Raw genomic sequence first — 18,818 nt, forward strand, 5'->3', positions numbered from 1 at the left:
GAATTGAGCTAGACGAATACTGTCTAAAGAAGTCACCCTTATTGGTTCCTGAAATTCATTTTGATTGTGCAGATAAAATATAACAGATAGAATTCCACAGGATGTGATGATGGTGTGTGAAAACAGTCAAGATCCAAGGATCCCCAGGCATGCACCACCAGATGGTGGAGACATCAGGAGCCACCCTGGTGCCCAGCATCTTCACTTGGTCACAAGTGGCTGACAGCCAGGTGCAAAACACACCTGGCACCTGGCGAATTTTGAACATTGCATCAAACCATGTAAACTTTACCAGGCATCCATCACCCCATAGCATCCTTGCTTCAGAATCCAGCTATCGCAGGACTTCAGATGTACAATTAAACTCTCAGGGAAAATAGCAAGTATACTATTAAAGCCACAAGAGTGAGTGCGTATTTTCAAATGAGATTATGAAGTAGCAGCACAGCTGCTTGGATAAGATCCTTTGGTTCAGAGGAATGCCATCCACATTCAAAACTATCAAATATATCCTTCTTTCAAACAAGATGTTGTAATAAAAAGTTAAGTCTCTAAAAACACACATAGACAAAAGATGTACCACTAATGAGAATGTGGTTGAAACTGGGCAAAAAGATATATATATATGATGAGAGAAAACTGTTCATAGTTTAGCCAAGAAATGCCTTCAAAGTGAAATTTAAGAAGTCCTTTGGTGCTTGTTTTTAACCTGCAGGCAAACCAAGTATGGTTATTTCCTCTTGCCTTACATTCTGTAGGCTCCAGTCTTTCTAATGCTTACAATCCCTTTGACATTGATTATGCATCTTCTGAAAAACAGAGGAATAGTTTGGGTAGTATACCAAACAATCAATTGTACCTAGGTTCCTATGGGAATCCAGCCCAAAAGTTTATTCTATAAATTAGATATAATACCTCCTATGGGAAGCAAATGACATAACAGAATGAAAAACATTTCCTGTTTGAGGAATATTTTTAGATTGTTCAGAGCGCCAGAGAACAAAAAGAAATATGAGCTGGGTAACCGCTCACCAAAGCAGCTCCAAGCAGAGCTGCAAACACACTCACCATACATTTAAAGCACATGATTTCCACCAAATAATCCTGGGAACCGTACTTTTTTAAAAAATAGAGTGCTGGCAATTGTAGGGGCAAACTACACTTACCAATAATATTTTGGAGAAACAAAGTGTTTTAACTGTCTAGATTCTAACTAGTGAAATGTTGCAAGTGTGCCATTTTGTTTTGTTTAAAAGATAACACATGATACAATACAAATCCTAAGTGTAAGTAGTAAGAACAAACTAATAACTAAAACTAAGGAGTCAAATTACCTTGGCATTAGCAAAGTAGTACTGGAACCACCACAACATTCAAGTAGCACTTGACATGGGCCTAGTTTAAGTACCACTGGCAGAGTAAGGGGAGAAGTATCAGAGGGGTATAACTATACTTTGCCCATTAAGGTGAAAGGTTTTTGTTTATATTTCAGTGCATCCAGCTAGGCTGTGTTCTGCTTTCCCAAACTATTACTTCCAAGCCAAACTTGAAAACAAAATAGTCTTCAGTCAATGGATCACCTACTGTGTAAGAAGAATAAACAATAAATGTTTCTAGCAGTTCCTGAACCAGATATTAAGAAATTCAGGGTTGCTTGCCAGATGGCAAACTTAGGAGCTTTCAGTTTAAATAGCAGAACAACCATCGGCTATCTTTATGTGAACACTTAATCACATTGGCAGATAATATTGTAATCCTCCTTGGGCCATGTACAACACAAGCATGCAAGATGTATCTGTAAGACAAGGACAATCCACTTGAAAACTGAACATATCTTATTGCTAGCTCTTTCAAGAGTCTATTTACAGAATCATAACCAAGGAAAGGAGTGTATATGCAAAAGAACAGGTGCTGCTTTTGTAGGGTAGCTCAAGTCTTTCTTGAAGGACAATAGCACACAATCTAGGTCACATGTAGCGTAGGCATGAAGCCTTGCTTGCATTTCTCTCACCACCTTTTCCAGAAAGATCGTTCAGGTTCACTCCAATACATCCTAACTGGGGCCGATGGGAATTGTAGTCCAAAACACCTTGAGGGGGTTGGGTTGGCAAATGCAGCATTAAAAGGGTAGCCCTACAGGGTCGTAAATGAACTACCCTGAACAGGAAGTTTACTGTATTATTTTGCTCCATGGGTTTTACCTTCCATTTTGCTCTTGCTTTCAATAGTAATCCCTGCGTTTATGAATATTTGTAGTTTCTATTTTGTTAATGTTGAAAATCAATTAAAAATATATTCTACAAGTGGTTCTGGGGCTCTATCAGTTTTGTTATCCAACAAATACCTCTGTTTAGAAGGGCATGAAGGCGGTGCATGAAAGCCCCATTCCCAGTATCCACATCCCCACAGGAGGCTCTCACAAACTGAGTACAAAAGTTTGAAATGGCCTCGAAATTGCATCTAACTGATCCAGAATCCAATGTTATCAAGGGTCCAAATCCGACACCTCTAAGCACATTCATTCAAACACTCTTAGAAGCCCCATTCTTCTGCTCAACATGGAAAAGTCAAGGTAGCACATGCTGGATATGGATGTTTGAGGCTGAAGCAGTGCACATGCAGGACAAGAACTTTGGAGACAGGATATAAACTCTATACCCTCTGCACACTTACTCCACCCACACATTGCCTGAACACCCAAAACAGGGCCTGAGGTATCTTCCTATCAGGTTCACAATAATTTCCTTTGTGGGTTCCCCATGGATTCTGCAATGTACACAATGTACAACTGTCATGACTCCAAGAGATGCAGAAAAAGTTGCTCTGCAGTATCACCCTTCTAATCATTATGAGGGACTTGTTTTGAAATCTGACGACCATAAAAGCCTTTTGTGTAGATAGCTGGTCATAAAAATAACTTGTGAATTGGAACAGGTAAGGGTAGGGGTAGAATACCACAGGTAAGGAGACAATAATCAAGCAAAATTCTATCTATATTTTTCACCCTCAAATCGTTTTCCACAGAAGTATGAATCCACTCCAGAGATTGACAGTCAATAGATAAAGTCTGTGTTTTAATTCTACAGCAGTACTCCTCACAATCTGCTTGTTCTTCAGCAATTGCTCAAAAAAGATTTTGAGCCTCACCTGCCTTTCATCCAGCCAATGCTAGTTAATGAAAAGCAGAAAAACTGTCCTGAGAATACATATCTTGACAACTCAAAACAATTTGTGGTCTATAGAAGCAGCAGGAGTTTCTAATGGCACACCTAAGGAAGACTGAAAACTTCATTTGAGGGATTTTTAGCTGGTCTGTTTCATATCATCCAAAGTGCCTATAAAATAGATGTGCAAGTAAACTTCTAGTAAATATCCTAAGGAAATCATGTTCTGCTCCAACTTAAGGGTATAACCAACACTGTATCTTACAGATGTTACTAGTCTGCAACTCCCATCAGTTCCAGACAGCATGGCCAATTATCATGGATGGTGACAGTTGTAGCCTGCAACATCTGGGAGGCAGTATGTTGGCTAACCCCAAAATAATAAGTCCAAATACTGTTGAGAAGATATTAAGGATTTCACCTTACCCACAGGTAAGTTTGCCTTTTTTATTTATTACATTTATATTACACATTTCCTCCAAGGAGCTCATGGTGGCATCCATGGTTCTCTTCCTCCCCATTTTATCATCACAAAAACCCTGTGAGGTAATTTAGGCTGAGAGACAGCGACTGGCCCAAGGTTACCCAGTAGGTTTCATGGCTGAGCAGGAATTTAGCCCATGTCCTAGTTCAACCACTACGTCCTTTTCCTAAATACCCACCTTCCCCCCCCCAAAAAAAATATCCAAAGAAATTAAAAATCTTGCTGGCTTCATATCTTGTCCAGCCAAGGAGGCTTGTAGTAGTGTGTAGAGAAATCACTTTTACAGTGTGCTGACTGAGACAAGGTTTGTTCTGTATACAATGTTTACCATGTTTGTGGGGTCCTGAGAAGGGTTCAGCTTAAAATGTGAAGCACCCATTTCTGGCTGGCAGTTACCTGCAACTTAGTTTTGTAAGAGGTATGGGAGAAGCTGGGTTCTTTTTATGCAGAGGAAGAAGAGTGTAAAATTTCACTTCTGGTTGGCTTGATAGATAGAAATTCTTGGTCACCCATTGGACAGAAAAAGTGGTTTGATGAGGAGAAAGAATTCTGTGCCATTCAAATCTTATTTGTCAAAGTGTAGGCATAAAAGGTCAGTTCCGTCAATGTGTGAGAGTGTGACTGTCTGGGACTGCAGACCAGAAGAAGAATCTGGGAGGGTAGGCTGAAAGCAGATAGCAAGGCAATGGCAGTAGTAAAGTAGGAATTCCTCCACACACTTGGGTGAATCACCAGTAGTAAAAAGGAGAGGAAATTTTCTGCAAGTGGCAACTTGGTTCTGATGCATTAGCAAACTGTCAGCTGCTCTGGTGGACAAATTCCTGTTTCAGCAACCACCATGTTTAGATAGCAACACTCTTCATTGACCTTCAGTCAGAATTATGCATGCAGCTAGCATCAGAAGTTCACGCACAACTACAACTCTGAAGTTCATCAATAACAATGCATAGCATGCCTGAAAGCAGGTGGCTAGATTGTTGACCAGATCATCTGCAAGATCACAGACAAGTGTAAGATTTGAAATACGGATCTGTTACAGCATTCATGCTTAAAGTCCTAACAAGCAGTTTGCATTCATCAGGGAAAGAAGCAGGACAAGGGGGTGCAGCCATCACCTGTGCCAGGATTTTACATCAATTACCAAGAAACCATCTTATGTATCATATATTGGATGTTCTAAACTGTAAGGCTGTGCAGTCTGTAAATGCATGTAGGATCTAGTCCTCCATTTTCCTGTCTTGTCTTAGAATAATTACAATCAATAATTTCACATTTAAACCCAATTGCCTTTGCCAATATCTCATTGTGTGTTCCTGCTACTGAAACTGTGCTGCGCCTATAAAATTTGATTGCTGCCTAATAAAAAATCTGACATGTGGATTAGAGAAGACAAACATCTACTAGTTCCTCTACTCGTGAATAAATGAGTCAACACCCTTTTGTATTGCCTATATAGCTACAAAACTTCCAATGGTTTTGAAGCACCTAAATTCCATCCTCTTTGGGTCAGAGCTGATAACCAACCATCTCTTGCACATAAAACATAAAAACCTGCTTGGTTGCTAATGTGGCAACAACTAAGTCATGGGAGCTACAACTTCCTTTCTGTAAACTGCAAGTTGACAGAAGAGGAGCGGCAATATTGCATGATTTTATAACTCCAATATTATACAACTCATCTGAAAAGACTAGTCATATGAGCAGCTCTTTCCAAAAGAAAAAAGGAGGCAGTGGTAGCTGATCACCTGTTCAGACTTGGTTCTGAAGTACTACTGATCAAGGCACTAACTAAGGTCATTTCCCGCTGACCTGTTTAATGGGCATTCATCCTTATTTGTTTGTGAGGAAATTCAATGACATTGTGTAAAGAAAGTGTTATCCCACACATTCCAGTGCATCTTACTGTCACTGGTCTTATCATAACAAGTATGATTATTGGGGAAGCTGGTTTGTTTTGCAAGAGCTTCAAATAAGCTTTGACTGTGTGACAATAATCTGCCAGGATGTGACAATGTTGAAGCACCCTAAAAGTAGACAAATGTTTTATTTTTCTGCTTTGCAAAGATTCTTCACTTACTACTGAATCTTACAGTATGTGCCTGCAAAATAACTTGCTTAAGAAAGCTACATCTAAACAGCTCACTTAAGAATGCTACACTGATGGTTCAGTCAGTAGAGCATGAGAGCCTTAACCTCAGGGTTGTGGATTCGAGCCCCACATTGGGCAAAATGTTCCTGCATTGCAGTGGGTTGGACTAGATGACCCTCGTGGTCCCTTCCCACTCTACAATTCTATGATTCAAAAACCCAAAGAAGGCTGCTTATGGCTGCAATGTGTATGCAATTGCTTCATCCCCCATCACTGTACAGGCCAACAGGCCAACTAAAAACTGGATCTATCACATGCTAATGGGGTCATGTGAACATATTCCGAGTCTCTCCAATTTTAGCAACGCTTACATTCAAGTAATACTAGTAACTGTACTGCATGCAAAGCTAGCCATTTTTGCCTGGGAATGCTAGGTCTGCAGAGCTATTTCAATACCTGTATATATTTGTATACGTCACAACAGAGTTTGTGTCTGTTTCCTAAATCTCTGAATAAAATACAGTAACTTATTAACCTCATTGTGTTTGACTGAGTGTTACTCTTACTTTTGCAACTATTTTTCATCCATATATAGTCAAAATTAGTTGGGAGGGATATTTGCACTCTTTCCACCCAGAAGAGGTGGGTTAGTGCATATGCACCCAAGAATTCTAAATGAACCTCTGCATACTTGTCAACATGACAGAGTACACCACAGCTTCCTCAGTACGTAATATTGTACTACCGTAGTTTACAAAAATGGCCTGAGTGAATACAGCAGAAATAATTAATCCTACCAGGGTCATGCATGCTTACAGTTAATCATTTGCGAGGAAAGTTTTATGTACGCATTACAACTATATATGGAATAAACCAAGGGTATAGCAATTGACCCTACAAACAGACAGCTTACTTTTCAATGTGAGCTTAAATAATTCTCTTCAGTTGGAACATATGAGGGGGTAACAAAACAAAAAAAAAATCTTTATGCTTTTTGAGGAGTTGTATCCAGCCACAGAAACTATGTTTGATTATATCCTCTGATTTATCCTTTGGTTCCCATAAGGCAGAAATATAGGTTTAGAACTGCATAAGAAACAAAGTTGCAATCCTTAGCCCAAATACCATTATGTAGAAGCGCTTTTACCTATCTACATGGCTCAAAAAATGCAATGCCTTTGAATATAATTGGACCCCAGCAATGTACCATCCAGGTATATCCCACACATTTTAACAATTGTTTGGGAGGGGTTACACTCAAGGGGCTGTCATTTACCATCTAGCAAGGTGACGGACATGGAGGGGGGCATGTGCCATATTAAATCACTTCTTTTTCAGTCAATTACCCTGTAGGTTAGCACACCTGCTTCAGTTGCTCTGATACATATTACAGTTCCCAATTGATATAGATAGGATTTGTCCTCAGCCAACAGCCATAGTTAACTACATGCGGAGCACTGTGAAAGCACAGCTCTATATAGCGTTCAGAACAGCCTCATCTCCAGATCTTTTGCCAAGAGCCAAAACATTCTCATTAATGGAAGTCCAACAACAACCCATGCACCTAATGTTACAATTATAATTCATATAGAACAACCTAGAGTAGACATATAGAAACTTAAACAATAATTGGGAAAGGAATCATGAGTTCAAACTTTTCCACTACTTGAACTGATGTGTTCAGCACCAGGAAATCCTACATGTCCTAAGCACATTTTACAAACTGTGTTACATGGACTACTTGCCCTTCACAAGACTGGCAAATTTACTGAAGGACATATCCAAATTATTCCCTTTTCTGTCTTTCCCATCCTCAGAGAAACCAGCCTATTACTGCTTACTGTTCTCTCACTCAGTGAGAACAGCACACAAGTTAAATAAAGAATAATGCTTGTAACACAATTCCAACAGATGCACATTTTGCTTTGCATGTCTTGTCTATTCCTACTCTCTACCCGCAGCACATCATAATATAAATGATATTCACTAACCAAACGTAGCCAAGTATTGATGCAGATGACAATCAGTGAAGATGGTTGTCTATCAGTAACTTCAACTACATGTGTATCTGAAGAAGTGTGCATGCACATGAAAGCTCATACCAAGAACTGACTTAGTTGGTCTTTAAGGTGCTACTGGAAGGAATTTTTTTTGTTTCAACTACATGGTTATAAAAACACCCATTTTTGAAAACTGCCCTGTCACCTTTATGCCTCTTCAGACACAACCAATTCACACTTGAGTCTGTCTGAACAGGTTTGCAGCAAGTCATACATAAGGGATTCAGATGGGCTATCTGCCCTTAGACAACTATAACAGTGCTATATGCACATTGTATGCTTGGTGAGATGGAATGGCGTGAAGATTTTTTTAATGTTCAAGCTTCTATAATTCATCTTTAATTATGAGCAACTGGCAGAAAACACATCCACTCTCTGAGTCATTGAAACATGTAACACAACCTAATGACCGGGGGGTGCGGTGGGGATAGTGGAACTAGCCACAATACAGGCAACACATTGTTCCCAAATACTGACATATACGCCACAGAAGTACTTAACACCACCTGTCTTTACCCATGGAAATATAAGCAAGGCTTACTAGGATCCTACCCAGTATCATGGATTGGTCTCGTGGAATGTGCAAATCTTCCGTATTAAAAAAATGAATGCTACCAAGCATGTTCTGAGCACCTTCCCCTCTTCAGTACAACCACTCCTGTATATATATAGGATTAGGAATCAAGCCACAGGGGAACATCCAGACATGCTACAGCCCCAGAATCTGTCATTGTAAAATATTAAATATAGAAACCTAAGACAAAGCACTTAAAGAAGACAGAAGGGAAAAGGGAAAGGTCTATACTTGGGGCTGATACCTAGGTTAACTTGGTGCAAGTAAGACATGCCTTAGTGCAGTGGCCCCCAATTAGCAAAGTACTGCAAACCACCTATTTTCAAAAGCCAGGCTATGGCTTTTGATATCTCTAGGGTAGTTTTTTTGTTACGTGAATGGTGACACAGATCCCCTGGGGTCCAGAGCCACCAACTGGGAACCACTGCCTTTCAGTGCTTTGCCAGACATCGTGGTGAGTTCATGGAAGAGAAAATCGGAAGCAGAAATTTCCCAATTCACAGTTCTTCAGCCCCCAGTACTGTCCATGCCTGCCATTCCATAATCAGAGACATGAAGTGTAAGAAAAAGTGGTTAACTTGCAAAGAGAGGGCCTGTGTCGTCCCCCCCCCCCAAACATAGCAGTCAACTCCTGGGGGTGGAGGTTCCTTTGTCACCCTCAGTGAAATATTTGAATGGGTCTGCCCCCCCCCAAATGAGTGGGCATTGCCATTCAAATTGTGTGCGTACGCGATGTCTTGTGATCAATCATGTGGGGTGGGGCTTACCTGGACCCCCAATATTTTATTCAAGTTGGCACCCCTGCCCCAAAGCCACCACCCTGTGACCTGGACCCCCACCTTCTGTACTTAATTCAGTGATGGGGGCAGCCAAGGCACTCTCGGCAAGTGGGCAGCCCCAGGGCTGCCTACTTAAATAATATATGGGGTGCAGGTAAGCCCCACCCTGTGCAATCGGTCACCTGATGCAGCACAAGCACACTATTTGACTGGCCTATCAACTTTAGGATGCGGGTGGCGCTGTGGGTTAAACCACAGAGCCTAGGACTCGCTGATCAGAAGGTTGGGAGTTCGAATCCCTGCGACGGGGTAAGCTCCCGATGCTCGGTCCCTGCTCCTGCCAACCTAGCAGTTCAAAAGCATGTCAGAGTGCAAGTAGATAAACAGATACCGCTCTGGTGGGAAGGTAAACGGCGTTTCTGTGCGCTGCTCTGGTTCGCCAGAAGTGGCTTGGTCATGCTGGCCACATGACCCGGAAGCTATACGCCGGCTCCCTTGGCCAATAAAGTGAGATGAGCGCCGCAACTCCAGAGTCGGCCACGACGGGACCTAATGGTCAGGGGTCCCTTTACCTTTACCTATCAACTTTGGGAGGGGGCGCGTGCCCTCAAATATTTTATTGGGGGGACCTCTGCCCCTAGGAGTTGGCTCCTATGGGCAGCCCAGACCCAGACCTTGACCACCGGCCTGGAGACTGAATAGGGAAGCTGCGGACCAAGTAGAGCAAAGCCCAGTTGTCTACCTCGGATTTCCACACGACGTAGGCGGACGCATGGCTGCTGGGCAGCTGCTGGCCTTTCCTCTGCTGGAGCCACTTTCGGGGAGAGAAGAAGATGCTGTTGGCGCCGCCGCCGGGGGCGCTGCCGAGCGCCGAAGCGGACGGCGCGCGCGCCAGGAAGGGCAGCTCCCACGCGGTGTGCCTCTTGCCTCGAGGGCTCTCGTAGTCGAAGTGGAAGCTGCCCGACGGCGACTTGTCGAGCGGAGTGCTGGGCGTCGAGAGCGACGGCGGCGGCGGCGGAGGAGTCGGCGGAGCGGTCGGGCGCAGCAGAGCGCGCGAAGAGAAGGCCGCCAAGCACTCGGCCGAAGGGCTGCCCGCCGCAGCCGCCCTGGCCCGGGGAGCGCGGAGCGAGCCGTCGGCCGCCTCTTCCCCGCGGCCAATGACGGCCGGGTCCAGGCTGCGGGTCTGGCGGAGCCTCCGCTTGGAGAGGCTCTTCGGGGGGAAGGAGGGCGAGGCGCCGGGCGCCGGCGAGGACGAGCAGGAGAAGACGCTGTTGAGCAGGCTGTGCGCCGACATCCCGGCGGCGAGGCGGGAGGACTCCCCTCAGCCCCAGGCGCCTCAAGGAGCTGCTGCTGCCGCCGCTGCCACCCTCTCCTCCTCCTGGCCGCCGCGAGGGGCTGCTCCTCGCATGCTCGCGCTGAGGCGGCAGGAGAAGAGTTAGAGAGAGAGGAGGGAGGGGAGACGCCGCTGCTTTTTATTCCGGCGCTGCTGCTGCTATGGAGCCGGCGGGAGCTCCCCCTTCCCTCCCTCCGGCACCTCGCCGGCGCGAGAGGCGGCTGCTGCTACTGCCGTCGCCTCAACAGGCGGCTCGCGCGCTTCCCTCCTCGCCCGTGTGGCTTCGGTGGCCGCGTGCTTGTCCTCCTGGCCCCGCTCCCGCCAAGTGAACTCCGCGGTTAGAGCCTAATTTGGCTTCGCCCTCCTCGTTCCTTCTCTCTCTCTCTCCCCGCCGGCCCGGCCGGGGCCCCCACCTGAAAGGGAGGCTTGGCTCTCTCCGCACAGGCTCCACAAGCAGCCGCGCTCTGAGGCTGACCAGCCCCGCGCGTTGCGTTGCCCGCCTTCCCAGTTGCGCAATGGGCGCCGCTGCTTGGAATCTTTGGTCAGGTCGCTGTCCCACAGCTATTGGATTTCACAGCACGCTGCTGGTCGATGTCGGAGCAGGGCTTGATCCGAAGGAGGAGTGCGTTGCAGGTGGCTGTTTTTACCTGCCCTCCTACTCCGCCCCCTTTTGCGTCTCCTCGGTGGTTTTTTATATATTGTAGAAGATACGGGACGGTTCTTCTTCTTATGAGAACTGGAACCTGGGAGTTGCCCTGGTCTAAATGTGAATAAAGGAGGAGATGGCATTTGCAAATGCTCTCCATCCATCTTTCCATTCTAGTCGCTACCTGGCATCGTGTGACCGGTATACCTAAAAGTGAGAAGTGGGGGAAGAATTCCTACTAGTCTAGAAGTGAAACCAATCTCACAAGTTCTGCCCGATCTTGGGATGCTTGCAGGGGGCTTAATTTCCAGACAGTTCTTTTACAACAGGGTTTTGTTTTGTTGCTTATCTGATCTTCCGTAGAAAGGGTAAATCCAGATTAAACGGGGCCCCAAAATAGCAATTTGGTATTTTGATGCCAACAACATTGTATGGATTCTGGTTTTTTAAAAAACAAAATGCATGCAAGCACTGGAAGCAGTGATCTAGAAGCGCTCTTATTCACAGCTGTAAGAAAAGTACTTCCTACATAGTTAGAAACATATTTGTCTATTTCAGGTGTTTAGAAGCTAAGCCCTAACACCCAAAATAGGTTCATGACCAAAGTTGGTGAGTTGCACTTCAAACAGTGTTAGAAACTGAGAGATGAAAGCTAGGAGCTACATGGCACCTTAAACTTATGTCTAGGCACACTTTTTTAATAACAAAGCTGAAAATGAATGAACTGCAGCTGAAATATGTTAATTTTTCACATGGTCTAGTCCTTCCCTTGCCCACCCCCCAAGTATTCTTAAGAGGGTCTCTTCTCCAGTCTTTAGAGAGCGGCTGGAAGTGGGGAGGCAGAAGAGGGTCCTCCTTTTCTTCCACTCTGCAGTTTTAATCTGAAATCTTAGGTGCAGTACTGCGCCCAGAGCTCAGAAACTGCACTAATTAAATTTCCTGTCACAAAATGTGCCTAGAATAATGGGGGTTTCGAACACTGACATCAATTGATTAGATCTCTTTCAAAGTACCTTGAAAATTTGTACTTCCTGGCTCTAGATTTGCCACTTGTTGCAACAATGTAAAAGCAAAATAGATTTTTAAATATCTATCATCTATCTATCTATCTCTTTTTTGCACTTTCTCCATGTCTCATGAAAAGAAACTTCATTTTTCCAACACTTAGGGCTTTGGTGGTTTTTCTCTATATTGTTACAAAAACATGACTGGCTGTATAAACTCCCAACATACAAGCCATAAAAAATCGCTTGACACATTCCCTTCCTATTATGGGCTGCTTATAAAATACCATGGCAAGCATTCTTCTGTGTCGGCTATGTTGGATACTTTTGCTCTCTTGCTTACGATTACTGTATACATTTATTTAAACAACATGAGCCTCTGGGCTGAGTTCAGAACCCTTCGCTCTTTCCCATTCTATTGAAACCCAGTTGCGTAATACATGTGTAAGCCCCATAGCCGCTTTTCTAAAAGATGAATTGTAAATACAAAACCTATTTATATAAACATGTTCACAGCAAAGGTTTTCTCTCAAAGTTTATCCAAAGTATTTCCCATATGTTCCTCTCTGTAGGGAAAACCCCACATATCTATTTATTCCACCATTGTACGTCTGCACAGTGATTTTGAATCATCTGCAGAAAGAGGCATGCACTGTACCTCTTCCCAACAAATGACCAGGATGGTCAATGAGAAGTACTTCCATTGGATTGTGGAGTATCACCTTTGGATTGCATTGGTTCCTTCCAGTTTCCCCTTCAAGCAGATAGGAGTACAGGCTGATAAGCTGACCCCCAGTGGGATGGCATCAGGGAAGTTGAAGTACCCACATGAGAGCAAAGCAACATAGAAATATGTTTTAACATTTTTAACATTTTCTTTGAGCTACTCCTCCCCTTGATGGTGAAGACAGAAGTTAGTTTAAAGACATTAACTGCTGGGCACATTCTCGGACAAAATCACAGATATAAGCAGAGGGAACTGTGAAGCAATTCCTCAATACCCAGGAGGTTGGATTGGACCAGCATCCCACCAGTACAGGTTGGACAGCTTGAAATTTTCATGCAGACAATCTGAAAACACCCGATTAAGTTTTGGAGAGTCCTCATTAAGGACAGTCACTTCCCAAGGTAGTTTCTCTCTTCCAAATCCACACAAATGTTTTAAGATTTCAGATACCTTTACAGCCTTTACCAGATACAGGGGAAGCTCTGGGTTAGCAGAGGACCAAGTGGCAGGAGCATGTGGGAAGCAGCAGTTGTACCATAGTATGATCATGATGGTGATGATTTATATACCACTCTCTATCAAAAGATAATGGGGTGGTGGACAGTACTAAGAACACATTTTATAATAAATTAATCATAACAACAGTCCCCCCACCATACCTTTAGTGATGTTGGCCTGGTAAGGTAAAGGTACCCCTGCCCATACAGGCCAGTCTTGCCAGACTCTAGGGTTGTGCACTCATCTCACTCTATAGGCCGGGAGCCAGCGCTGTCCGCAAACACTTCTGGGTCACGTGGCCAGCGTGACAAGCTGCATCTGGCGAGCCAGCGCAGCACACAGAACGCCATTTACCTTCCCGCTAGTAAGCGGTCCCTATTTATCTACTTGCACCCGGGGGTGCTTTCAAACTGCTAGGTTGGCAGGCGCTGGGACCGGACGGCAGGAGCGCACCCCGCCGCGGGGATTCGAACCGCCGACCATGCGATCGGCAAGTCCTAGGCACTGAGGTTTTACCCACAGTGCCACCTGCGTCCGTTGGCCAGGTAGTGGGTTGCAAACATAGGGGCACTTCAAGTCTGTAGGGAGTGGGGCACCAGTCCTGGAAGTTGCAGTGTCTCCCCTCTACCATGCCTGGAAAGTGCAGGACATGGTGCAAGACCTCAATACCTTAAGGACCACCTCCATACAAACCGACCCAGACCCTGCACTTGTAATCCAGGGCCCTTCTCTGTGTCTCCCCTCCCCAAGACATCCAGAGGGTGATGCCAAGAGAAAAGGCCTTTTCTGTGGTGGCCCCCCGACTTTGGGATGCTCTCCCCAGAGAAGCTCACCTGGCGCCATCATTGCATGTTTTTAAGTGCCAGGCAAAAACATTCCTCTTTACCCAGGCTTTTAGCCATTAAATAATCTATGGCCTGTTAAAGCTGGTAGGGGGCTATTATGATGATGATGATGATGATGATGATTCTGCTGTCCGTTATTAAGCTTTTTATTATGGATGCCTTGTAATGTGTTCTTAATGTTGTACACCACCCTGCGATCTTTTATAAAGGTTGGTATATAAATTGAAACAACAACTTTGAAGACCCCCTGAAAGCTTCTGAAGACCCCAAATACATGCTGGAAACTTATCTGCATGCTATCCTTGCGCCTTGCACAGAATTTCAGATGATATGCAGTCCATATGAAGTAGGCCACATCCACGCTTAGCTTGTCCACTTCCTGCAAAACAGCTTTGGGAAAATCTTAACGCTGTAGAGATTTGTTTTCCAGTATTCTTGTCAAAACCAGGAGCTTATTCATATCACAGATACTATAAGGCTGGTATAGGGTAACAAGATTGTCCAGCAGGGAACAGAAATGAATTATGACCTATTTTCCCACTTGCGCAACTGAGGAGGGTGTAGCTATGAAAACTGCTTATGGAACAACAAGAGTGTGTAGATGTTTCTGATCTAAATATATTTATTTAGATTTATAAATCACTTTCCGTAGGATATATCAAAGTGATTTCACAATAAATGACATCAAGGTGTCAGAAATAAGAGTGATCCACGCCCGCATAACTTACTGTCCATCTAATTCTGGGTTGTATATCAGTGACAGCTTTGCCTCAGTAACAATGATGATTCATGCCGCTGTACTGTGAATGGGACCATTTGTTGTTCTGTCAAGATATTGTAGGACATGTCATAATGCTGCATTGATGTGGCAGCTCTTTCACTCCATCCTGAATGTTTATTTGCCAGAAGAACAGCTTATAAGAGCGATTGTGAGGCCATTTCTTTGTCCGTTTATTTGCATTGACATAAATGCCAAGAGCAAACAAACTTTAGACAGCCATGTTTATCCATTAGATTAGAGAGAGAAAAAGTATAATGGCTGGTCCGAATAAAGCATACTGGCAAGGGAAGACTAAGCAAGGTCTAGCCTTCTCAACCTCACTTCAGAGATCCCCAGTGGACCTGCTACCTGGCAGTACCAGGGAACACCAAAACTGAGGGCAAAAAAATATTGCCATAATAAACTTGGCACAGGGTTATTTCTGATTAAGTATGCAATTCTTACTGAATTTTATTTTATTGTGGAAATCTTTAGTAAGGTGCTCTGGGAGCCTTTGGGGACTATAAATAAAGGAAATATCATTCTGTGGCCTTTTGAAAGCCCATCAAGCTCCCCTAGGGCAAGAATAGAGTTGCAGACTTACCCAGGGATAGCTTTGCAGTGCTTGGCGTCAATAAAATAACCAAGATCAATGGCATGAGATCAGTGCCTCAGTACAGATACATACAGATCTGTGGAATTAGCTTCATGCTAAATGTCTAGGGCTGTGGTAGTAACTCCACTTACTAGAGAGGAGGACCCACTGAATTCAATAGGACTGAATTCAATTTGGACTGTCCTGTAGAATGCCACTGCTACCAGTAGTAAAAATGCATTGTAAATCCCACAGATTGCCGTGGGATTTATTTCAACGTAAGTGCACCTAAAATTGGTTTCAAAGCAGCAGGTAGTTACAATTTTAAAAACATGATCCCAAAGCTCTTTCAGTTCAGACCACTTGCATTTAAGATAATGTAGTTCCAATTTGAGTGAACCTTTTGTCATGTAATGTACGTACTTTATTGTTGTGGTGGTTTGCAATTTGTGGACAGTCCTCTTGCACAGAATACCTTTTCTCCCAGCAACTACCGGCACATAACAATGGTTAAATGTTTGGAGATAGTGCAGTGTGATTTGAAAATACAGTTGCCATGGGGATTACAAACATTTTGCTGGTATATGTGCAGCTTTTGAAGCATATCAAAACTGTTCTACTGAAACCACAAAATGAGGGCAATAAAATCAAAGCACTTTATGCAGAAGTTTTGCCTAATATAGTTATTATATTGCATCACTTCTTATGCATCCTGTTTGAAAAACCATTCAGCATCATCCCAATCCTAGGCTTAGTTAGGTAGACAAAAGCTTATCTATGGGCTTAGCTATGTCTAATTCTGCATTACGTAGCGTGAGGCAGCCACTTTAGGCAGCTGATTTGGGGTGTCCTAAGGAAACAAATCTTCAATTAATTAATGTACCTTATTGGTGCTGGTGGTGTGTGTAGCATTTTTGAGTTTTTCTGCATCAGATACCAAAATAACTAGACTAGCCAAGGAAATGATAACTAGGCAACTTGACTTTGGGGTGTTGCCTTTATTTATCAAATTAACCACTATGCTGTATTGTTTTCAATATTCGGTTGGAAGCTGCCCAGAGTGGCTGGGGAAACCCAGCCAGATGGGCAGGGTATAAATAATAAATTGTTGTTGTTGTTGTTGTTACTTTTTACATTAAATTGATTTATTTAAAGTTCTCTAAATAGTTTACAAAGTTATAAACTATATAACCTGTGGGGTGTAATCCATCGGTGCAGTCAGTGCTGCTCTCCTGCAGCCATTTTGTATTCTTAATGTAATTTTGCTGTCTGCTGGCTCTCAGCTAGCAGCACATGAATGCAGACTCCATATGATATGAACTCACAGTTTCTTTGTGTAACTACCAAGTAAAGCCTGCCTTTCAGGGATCAAATCGTGAACTGAAATGTGAGTAAACTTTTTGTTACTTTACTCAGAAAGACTCCTGTGTCTTTATTCTTTTAAGAGGGATCAAAAGGGGACACCAGGAAATAATCTTAACCAAGAGATTCAAACAAATCTTCAAACTAGCTTCCAGCTATATTGAGGGGAATTTGCTCTGCTACATCACTTACTAGCATGAGTGAAGGAAGGATAATACTTATTCAATATATCCTTTGCTACAATCCTTAGCATTCCACATGACCAAGGCCAAGAGTACAAATAAAACTACATACCACCACTAAACATCCACAATAAACCATCAATAAACTACTGAGCAGTGCAATATAAAACTGGTCAGGAAATCCCTGAACAAACAAGAGTTTAATAAGTATTCTGCTCGGTAATAGAACTTGCCGCTTTACCTCACATGGGCGCAGCCAGAATTTATTTTAGTGGGGGCAGGAATTATGTTGGGGGGAGCAGAAGTGAGTTATCTGTGACGCAATTGGTCAGTTAGTTAAGTATTTTTATTTTACTTCATGCTGTGAACACCTTCACCTGTTGTATAACTGTCCTGGAACACAAAAGTTAACAATCCCATGGAGGAACAGCTGGGAACACCATGGTCACTGCTGCTGATGTTCATAGGGTGGGCTCCTCTCATACTCAGCAGAGGATGGGGCATGTGTGTGGATCCTGTATATGTTGGAGAAGCAACCTACTACTACTACTACTACTAATAATAATAATATTTATACCCTGACCATCTGGCTGTGTTTCCCCAGCCACTCTGGGCGGCTTCCAACAAAGTATTAAAATACAGTAGTCTGTTAAACATTAAAAGCTTCCCTAAAGAGGGCTGCCTTCAGATGTCTTCTAAAAGTCTGGTAGTTGTTCTTCTCTTTGACATCTGGTGGGAGGGCGTTCCACAGGGCGGGTGCCACTACCAAGAAGGCCCTTTGCCTGGTTCCCTGTAACTTGGCTTCTCGCAGTGAGGGAACCACCAGAAGGCCCTTGGCACTAGACCTCAGTGTCTGGGCAGAACAATGGGGGTGGAGACACTCCTTCAGGTATACTGGACCAAGGCCGTTTAGGGCTTTAAAGGTCAGCACCAACACTCTGAATTGTGCTCTGAAATGTATAACAAAGGAAGAGGGGGGAGGGGGTACAAGCTATAAGTCAGCAGCTTATTCCAGTTCCTGGATGCATTGTAGATGTGTAGTCTTCATCTTGGTTCAATGCCACCTTGCAGTTACTAAGCGATGACTATCAAACATAATCTAGCTAACTTGCATAGTTTCCTCAGAGGAGAGAATATGACAAAAGTTTATCCTTTGATGCAGAATTTTTAGCATCTTCTGTGTAGAATTTACCTCTGAAAATTTACCTTATTTTTTGAACGTTTTAGCCCAACTTGTAGAAATCGGAACCATACTGGAGTAACATGACTCCAAAATAATTGACAAGACCCAAGGGCTACATACTACTTGGGAGAATTCCAGATAGGTCTATTATTACTGATCTTGTAGGAAGATAGACATTTGTTTTCACAGATGTACTTTTCAGCATCCCAGTTTGACGTTCATTGTTGTTGGAAAGGAAACATTAAAAACAGTGAAAATAGAAAAAGTGCCAGAAGTAACATGACTTAGAGAACAGCAACCCCTGCGTTGAGCCTCTTTGGCAGCATGGAACAGATGAGGCTGTGGCTGACTAAAAGAGTTTATTATTAATTTGCTATTATTATTATTGTTGTGTGCGTTTCCTTTGACCTAGCTGATGCTGAAAATCGTGTCAAAAAAATAAAGCCACCTCAGTGGGGAATGGGGACCCTGACTCAACCTTTAACCTAGGGAAGCCTGAGTTTATATTTTTACATGTGGCTTTCTGTCAAAGC

At 43.5% G+C, this 18,818-nt stretch overlaps 1 protein-coding gene across 2 annotated transcripts in view; it reads right to left on the reverse strand.

The window, feature by feature from the left end:
• ARHGAP6 (Rho GTPase activating protein 6) overlaps positions 1-10,990 on the reverse strand; it is a 183,361-nt gene extending 172,371 nt beyond the window's left edge. The window contains exon 1 of one of the 2 annotated variants that reach the window (XM_083734230.1): positions 9,893-10,990. In XM_083734230.1, the coding sequence (XP_083590356.1) occupies positions 9,893-10,444 (552 nt within the window). In that variant the 5' untranslated portion in view covers positions 10,445-10,990. The remainder of the gene's footprint in view (positions 1-9,892) is intronic. The other variant, XM_083734229.1, reaches the window with a different exon arrangement.
• Positions 10,991-18,818: the final 7,828 nt, after the last annotated feature.

The sequence above is a fragment of the Podarcis gaigeae genome (genome assembly GCF_964106915.1).
Source record: "Podarcis gaigeae genome assembly, chromosome: 4".
NCBI classification, from domain to species: domain Eukaryota; kingdom Metazoa; phylum Chordata; class Lepidosauria; order Squamata; family Lacertidae; genus Podarcis; species Podarcis gaigeae.